The sequence below is a fragment of the Chaetura pelagica genome, unplaced genomic scaffold (genome assembly GCF_000747805.2).
Source record: "Chaetura pelagica isolate M959 unplaced genomic scaffold, ChaPel_1.0 scaffold34, whole genome shotgun sequence".
Lineage (NCBI taxonomy): Eukaryota > Metazoa > Chordata > Aves > Apodiformes > Apodidae > Chaetura > Chaetura pelagica.
In genome coordinates, this window is record NW_009952895.1 from 1,691,172 (window position 1) to 1,699,316 (window position 8,145).

The 8,145-nt window shown below is 46.0% G+C and overlaps 1 protein-coding gene across 2 annotated transcripts in view; it reads right to left on the bottom strand.

The window, feature by feature from the left end:
* Positions 1-8,145, bottom strand: part of SMYD1 (SET and MYND domain containing 1) — a 27,631-nt gene that overhangs the window by 10,010 nt on the left and 9,476 nt on the right. Inside the window, exons 2-5 of one of the 2 annotated variants that reach the window (XM_009995612.1) lie at positions 6,131-6,307; positions 4,894-5,107; positions 3,123-3,253; positions 1,154-1,192 (exon numbers count right to left, since the gene is read on the bottom strand). In XM_009995612.1, the coding sequence (XP_009993914.1) occupies positions 1,154-1,192; positions 3,123-3,253; positions 4,894-5,107; positions 6,131-6,307 (561 nt within the window). The remainder of the gene's footprint in view (positions 1-1,153; positions 1,193-3,122; positions 3,254-4,893; positions 5,108-6,130; positions 6,308-8,145) is intronic. The other variant, XM_009995613.1, reaches the window with a different exon arrangement.

An 8,145-nucleotide genomic window follows, 5' to 3' on the forward strand; every position in this document is an offset into this window, starting at 1 on the left:
GTTTACATGTACAGACATTCCTGCTCAGACTTAGTGGGATCCTGGTTAAAGTGAGTCATGCAACCAGAGAAGTAAAATCAAGCCTCTGACTTTTATGATGCCCCTGATAGCCTAAGCACCAGAGGTATATTTTAAGCAGCCATCCTGTGTGTGGAGGGGATTGGAAGTGTTTGGGATAAGCCTGGAAACACGTGGCATAGTTTAAATGCTATAGTTAAAGGAACGTTGTCAGCCGAGAGCTTGTCCCGTGCTCTTGCCCCAGCGTCTGGCCCAAGCACCCAGGACCTCAGAGCACACACCACAGGCACGAAACTCAAATTTCCCCAAAATAGCAACTCTAATCAGAAGTGAAACTCATTTGCCTGTTTTTATGGTCCTATCTATCATGCCTGGAGTAAGTGTAAACGGAGAAGAAGAGAGTTTCAAACATATTTCACTGAGGAAATTCCATGTTTGCTTGAAATTAAAGTTTTAAGACAACATCATGTCTTTAACAGGATAGACCACAATACACCAAGCACAGTAAGCTAAGTAGAGAATTTCTTCTTGCGTTTTTGCACACACTGTAGTGATTTCTTTAGACTGTATCAGGTAACAGTGGCATCATTAAAAGCTAAAATATTAATCAGGTATTATGATTTAAAAGGATGAAACCTACATCTCAGGGTCTTGCTACTGCAGTCAACGCATTCAACGGGCACCGTCTGTTGCAGAACTTTAGTGTGTCAGTAATGCAATCATTTCTCATCTCCTAATATGCAAGGTTTTATTTTGGGCTGCACAAGATTAGAGAGACCTTGTTCTGACTTTCATGCTCTTGCTGTAGTCAGGGGAGGAGAAATGAGAAGTGGAGAGGGGAAATACTGACAGGGAGGAAGCCAAGGGAGAGGGTGGGAAAAGAGCAAATTCACCATGGGGGACACAGTTGCAGTATTACCACTTCAATTTTAATTTACTACAAAATGCAGGGTTAAGTGAGGTTTGGGTTTAGTGGGGTTTTACACAGGGGAGGAACAGATTTTCAGAAAATTGGGAAAGCCAAATTTTCTACAAACAGAAGGAGCCTCTCAGGCTTTTTGAAGCTTTTCCATTAATATGGGGCATGAGGGGTACAGGGCAAGGGGGAAGGATGATACTTTCAAGACTGACCCACCTCATCTGTGTGTGGAACATTGATCTTACAGCCTCATGACTGAAAGACAAAACAAAAATCTCCAGTTTACACAGTTACAGGCACAAGTACAATTTTAAAAGAATGGGTACATGGTGTAGGGCATTGAGGCATCATCCTGACAGGGGGTGAGGGGGATCCCAGTGCCTGGCTCATGTCTCACTGCATGGAGAGCTTCACTTTTGCTTTGCAACTGCCATAACTGAAGTGCCCATCACTGGGCCACAGTGGATCTGGGCAAGAGCTGTCCTGGGACTCTGATTTTAGGAGTGGTCTCAACCAGGGGATAAACAAAACCTGCTTCTGATGTTTGGCAGGTGCAATAGGCTTAGCTGGCCTGCACAGCAGTGTCTCCACTAGCATGAGCTGTCATGCTCTCTCATACACAGCTTGAAAGGAAAATCAGGCTGGGATATCAACAACGAGGACTGTACTCTGTGTGATGAATTTAGTGGGTCCTCAAGTATGGTGTTGTGCACTGTTTGAGAGCTCAATTCCCACAACTGGGGTTGATCATCAGGTTTCCACAGAAAGACAAGAAACCTTCATAATTTGCCTGGCCACTAACAAGATGGCCAAGTTCCAAGTCAGTCACAGGATACCTGTGGGAGCTTTGACCAGCTGCCAGGCAGACAAATTGCCATTCCTCTACTTACCATCCAGAAACTTCAGGCTTCCTATCGCTGCTGGTGGCCTCCTCCACTTTCCTACTATGGATCTGATCCAGGGCAACTGGATATCAGAGCACGGACTCCAATCTGACTTTGGATCAGGCTCTCTTTCCCACCAAGGTAACCATCCTAATGCAGCTTTGTTTTCTCTTTGCTCATTTTCCAGCTCCTTGGTAAAAGCTGGTATAGTTTTACAAGGTAAAACCAGCAGGGAGAACTGGACTGCACAAACAATGTGTTAGTCAAGAAAGGGAGGCTGGGCCATGAAATTATAGCATGGAAATTCATCAGATCTTAAGACCAAGTGGAAAATTTGGATAAAATACCATAGCTGTGCAGTTTTTGGCAAGAAGTTTCCCATAGTTAATGTCTTGCACACGACACAACATGCTGGATCAGCAACAGTTCTACCTGTTCTGGTCTGGGAGGAGGTTGGGAAGAGCAGAGCATCCCTCCCACAAGCTGCCCCGAGCATAGAGACCAGCAACCTCCACTCCCAGCTCTGCTGAAACATCTCTGAATTTCCCACTTAATCTCTTTTCATTCTCATATGTCCCACAGAAGTTTTCGGATAGGACTTGGATGGGAACAGGGAATGCCCAACAGATTAAGGCATCCTGCACTCACATGTGACTCTGTTTGCAGATAAGAGTCATTAAGATCCCATTGCTAAGGAGTTAATTAGTAATTAATAAAGATGGTATCCTCTCGGAAGGATGAAGGCTTGTGTTAGAGATAGTTACAAACACATCAAAAGATAGTGATACACAGGCTTTAGTGATAGTGTATCACAAGATAGTGATTGCAAGCTTTAATTACAAGAAAATCCTGGACTATGGACTTAGTATAATCTTAATAATATTTTAACTGTAATTGGTCCTTCACTATTTATAAATAAACGTGCATTATAAGAGTTGTTCTAGGCAGCTACCTGGTACTTTATCTGTCTATTTTGAGTCTGGTTTCAAAACTCACAGAAAACAGGGAAAAATTATTTTCTGGTTCCCTGGGTTTGAGGTCACAAGTTGTGTAAATTTTTTTGTGCATCAGACAAGAATTTTTAAAATAACAATAATGAGAGAGAAAACAGCTCCTCTTGAGAAAGAAAATCCTCAGTTTTTTAATATGTTGTTGTGGGTTTTTTTTCTGAGGTAGAGAAGGAAACAGGAATAAATAGATTTTCTGGGGCAAGGATCTGACACTGTGGGGTCAGCAGAGTCTGCTGAGTTGCCCATTTGGATGCATTTCCACTGTGGCCAAGGAAAGAAATATCCACTCACTTGCCATTGTTGAAGATGACGGTACAGTTGGGCCAGCAGTCATGGTTGGCCTGGCAGAGGTTGGGGAAGATTCCCACACCAACAGCCTGCAGTCCTCTTTGGTCACTGAGGGTAAACCCGTTGCAGCTGATCTAGTCCCAAAACAGAGGCAGAAAGAAGCATTAAGGCAGAAGAAGCTGAACTTGGCTATATTCAGGATTTCTCAAGTCCCACCAATGCTTTAGAAGTGGTTTCTCTGCAGCACCCCCCTCTCCAAACTTCAGTGAGAAAGGAGCAATGCCTGTTGCAGAAAGTAATTGCAGAAACAACTTTAGTTGGGATAAAACATCAGAAGAGAAGCAATGGAGGACTCATGCAGGTGGACCAACTCAAAGCAAAGCTGAGTATTTACTCAGAAAATTTGCTGTTGATATTCACTTGAGATGTCTAAGATAAATTTGGTTTGACCATACATTGATTTCCTTATATCCCTTCTGCAAATAATTCAAAAAAAGGTCACAGGAAAATGAATTTGAGGCAATTTAAGGAGAGCCTAGGCAGAAAGCAAAGTTCAGGCTTATTAAAACAGGTATCAGTTAGAAATTAACCTTGAGAGCTGCATTTAGCCTGGTCACATTTGTGGAGGGGCCCCCAGAGCTTATAAAAACCAATTACTACTGTTTGATATGAGTCCAGACAATTTTCAGAATTGCTGCTTTTGGGTGATATATGCCAAGAGTAAATTATTATATTTTTCTATATTATCACATAAGAATGGAACAGTTTTGAGTCACAAACATAAACAAAGGAAATATTTGCAAAGAGAAAATGCAACAGGTTACACCAAAGGAAATCATTAACTCAGCTGCTCATTATTTTACTCTGTTAATTATTTTATTTCCTTTCTTAACTGATTCTGTGCTTTAGCTATGCTTCCTTACTTCTACACAGGCAAGTTGTGTTGGTCACTAGTACACAGGTCTCCCTGAGCCCAGAGGACTGGATTTTCCTCGTGGGGTGGGTACCAAAGGATGCTGTGTACTCTCCCTGTGCTAGGGCTGCCAAGGACAGCTTCATTGCCACACTGGCCACCAGCAGAGTTGTAAGCAGACTGGGCACCTCAGCTGAGCTCACCCTGGTCCCTCAGCTGAGGGGTTTGTGCAGCCCAAGACACACCAGCTTGTACCAGGGCTGGGGGCAGAGCAGCTCAGCCTGAACTCGTTTCTGGGAATTTCCCTCTCTGCTACACTGAGAACAAAAAATGGTAGTTAGGAAGTTAAAAATGGGTAATAATAAATATATTTAGCATATTTACCTATTTATATAAATATACACGTAAAAATATAATGCATAAAATATATAATATACATCAATGCATATATTAAAATAGTTCTGTTACATTAAAATATACTCTACATATAATTACTAAACATATATTTAATTAAATTTTCTGAGCTCCCTGAGGTACAGAGAGTGGGACTTGTGATGACAACACAGCACCCATGGTTCAACAAGCCACTTGCCTGCATGTTTAGACAAATAAAAGGTGTCAGACCTTGCCCTTGCTGTGCCTCAGTTTCCCAGTGCCAGTGCAGAAGATGAAGATGGGGAACATGGCTGGATTCAAACATCTGCCACAAATGCCAGTCTCAGCTATCCCAACCCCTATGGCCCCTTCTGGGCCAGAGAGGGATGACCTTGAGCACCCTCAACTTGGGCCAGTTGGAGACTTTATCGGGGGAGCTGGCATAAAGAACTGCCCCCTGTTTGCTCTCCCACCCCCTGGACATACCACCCCAAAGATGTGGGAGATGAACTGCACGCCGAACTGCTGGCTCTGGGGTGGCCAAAACTCCAGGAAGTTCTCCACATCCACACGGAGCTCCTTCTTCTCCTCCTCATCAAAGCTGTCCACGTGGTTCTGCAGGTCATCGATGGAGACCAGGCAGCCCTCTGCCAGTCCACTGCCTTCCCTTTCTATCTTCCACATGATGCGGGCAGCCAGCCTGGCCAGGAGAGAGCCCCAGGTGTTAGCACCACCACCCAGGGCAAGGGGAGGGACTGAAGGACCATCACAATTAATGTCGTGGGTTGAGAAATTACAGAATCACAGAATCACCAAGGCTGGAAAGGACACCTCGAAGATCATCAACTCAAGCCTATAACCTAACACTGCCATATCCAGCCTTCCCTTGAACACATCCAGGGATGGTGCCTCCACCACTTCCCTGGGCAGTCCATTCCAATGTATAACCACCTTCTCTGTGAGGAAGTGCTTCCTAATATCCAACATAAAAACCTCCCCTGGCGCAGCTTCAGGCCAGGCCCTCTAGTCCTGTCACTCAATTGCCTGGAAGAAGAGCCTGACCCCCACCTGACTAAAACTTCCCTTCAGATATTTGTAGAGAGTGATAAGGTCCCCCCTGACTCTCTTCTTCTCCACTTCTCTGAACTTCTCTGTGTGCAGTCAGACAAAGACAGGATCAGTTTCAGATGGCTGATGCTTGGTCACCATCCAGAGGCTTTTGAAGGAAAAGGAGATGCAGGGGTTTGCCCCAGCATCTATGTTCCCATCTGGAGAAGTGCTACAGATCCCCAGGTCCCTAGCCCTCCACAGGGGAGGGCAAATCCTTGGGGATTCCTCTCATTTTCTTATGATGGAACCAGGATGTGAACCCAAATCAATGTATCCTGTAGGCAAACTGTAGCCCTGTTAGCCCATCACCTCTCCCACTGACTGCCTGTTTTCCCACACCCCAGGCAGGTTTACCTCACCACATTTGCCCGTGGTAGAATTCTAAGGCCCTAGCACCAAAACAAAAACCAAGCACATGACCCCATTGCATCCCAGATGCTCCTCCAGGTCCCCGCCCCGTCACCTCAGGAACGCTCCTGGCCCTGCCCAAACCAGCTCCCACCTCCACCCCATCCAAATCACCCAGCTCTTCCTCACCACCCTCTGGAGGGATGCCCTGTCCTCTCTCACTGTCCCCAGGCTGCCAGCTCAGCCCCCGGGGAGCAGCTCTCACCGGATGTTTTCAGAAGGTGCTTTTCCATGCCTCTTGATGGCAGAGCACTCGTTTTTGTGGTTCAGCCAAGCCGCCCTCTGGCAGGTCCTGTCGCAGTAGAAGGCAAACTTGCACTGGCCGCAGCGGTGGAGCTTCTCCTGCCTCTTGAAGCAGGTGTGGCAGATGACATGTGTCAGGCTGGAAGGACAGAAGGACTCGTTGGCTCATACCTTGGTGAAGGGCCAGCTCCACCCAGAAAGGGTTCTGCCAGCTTTACACCCCTGGGCTCCCCACGCCCAATGAGGACAGACCCCCTGAGATTTTTTTGGGAGGATGGAGAAACATCCCACCCAGGTTAATCCTTCTACACTTGCCTGATGCAGCTGCTTTTCTCTTTGGCCACACCAAAGAGACAAATATTTTGTTTAAAGGAGGTCAGTAATAAAGCATTCCCCTGCTCTCAGCCCTCTTGTCTGCAGCTCATCTGCTCCTCCTCAGCACCGCTGCTGTTAATAGGATCTTCCGTCTGGTTTTGGTGTCTGTCTGGCCCATGCTGAAGCACCAGCCACACATTTGCTGAGCAGAAAGCAGATGCTGAATGAGTTTGTGTAAGAATGTGAAGGCAAAGAGCCAGCTTGAGAGCTTCGCCTGCCTGCAAAGTCTCTCAGTTTGGCTGAAGTGAAACCCCTCCTGAGCACCAAGGTTTTTCTGGGCCCCACATGGGCCAGGACACAAAATGGAGCTGTGGCCACCACGATGTCTGAGAGGCTTAGGAAAACATTAGGCGAGAGGGACCAAATGAGAGCAGGGCTCTGAGCTGTTCTGACTGCCCTCCTAAGCCTTCTTTATGCTCATGGGGATAAAAATACCCATCAGAAATGCTCTGCTAGTGAGAAAACCACAGGTGTACCACGATAAATAAGAGTGATAGATCAAAGTGATTGCACAGGGAAACCTGTGTTTGTGCTGCTTGAAACCAAGAGGTGTTTCCATAGATTACAAAGCAGCTTTGCCTGTCAGCTATTTTTGTCACTGGGCCAAAGGTGGAACTGTACTGGAGGCATTGTCCTTGGCAGTTGTGACATTGTGTTGGAAATGACATGAGGAAACCAAGAAAACTGCCTTGTTCAAGGTAGATCTTTTCATCACATAGTGGTTTATGTCTTCTACTCCTTTGTGGTACATGTCTCCTGTCTGTCCACCACCAGGAGAGAGCAGCACAGAGCTCCAGTCCTGGTGGGTTTGGGGCTTTCCTGGTCCAGGTGACTCTGCACAGATGTTTAGCATGGATTAGTGAAGGTCTGAGGTGGCAAGGCACAAATGGATTTTCAGCTGCTCAGGGATGGAAAATGAATGCCTAACAGCTGAAGACAAGGCAAAGATGAAGTCTCAAGAGCTTGCAGGAGCACTGTCTGGGGTAGGATACAGGGTGGACTGGCTGTAATGCCAAGCTTAGGGAGCAGTACTTGCATTTATGAACACCATAAGATTTACTAATAAATCTAGGGGGTCTTTCATCTTCACAAGGCTGGTGTGTTGCTGAGCTGAGGACATAAATGATTTACTGCTGGTCACTGGCTTAGAATATGCCACCCATGAGGGTGCTGTTAAACATGAAAGATAATGAGCACAGGGCCTGATGTGAGGATGTGCTCTGCTACCAGGGCACAAAGTCCTCCCTGTTTAGTCCAGCATCAGCTTTAGGACACTTAAAACCTTCCTGCAGATGAGCAGATGAAGATTTCTCCTCCAAATCCAAAGGCCTGACATGCCTTTCTCTGGTGGCAGCAGCCATAAGTGCTGCTCACCTGGCTCTGCAAGTTTAATTAGCTGAGAGGTTACTGTGAGTTACACTGTCATGGGCTAACTGGGAAATACCTTTCAAAAGGAGCAGGTTTCTTCTTTGGCTGGGTCAAAACAGGATTTCCAAAAAGCACCCAACAATCGTACATGCGCACATATGTATGTATGTATGTATGTATGTATGTATGTATGTATGTATGTATGCAACTATAATGAGGACTGGGGCAGGAATG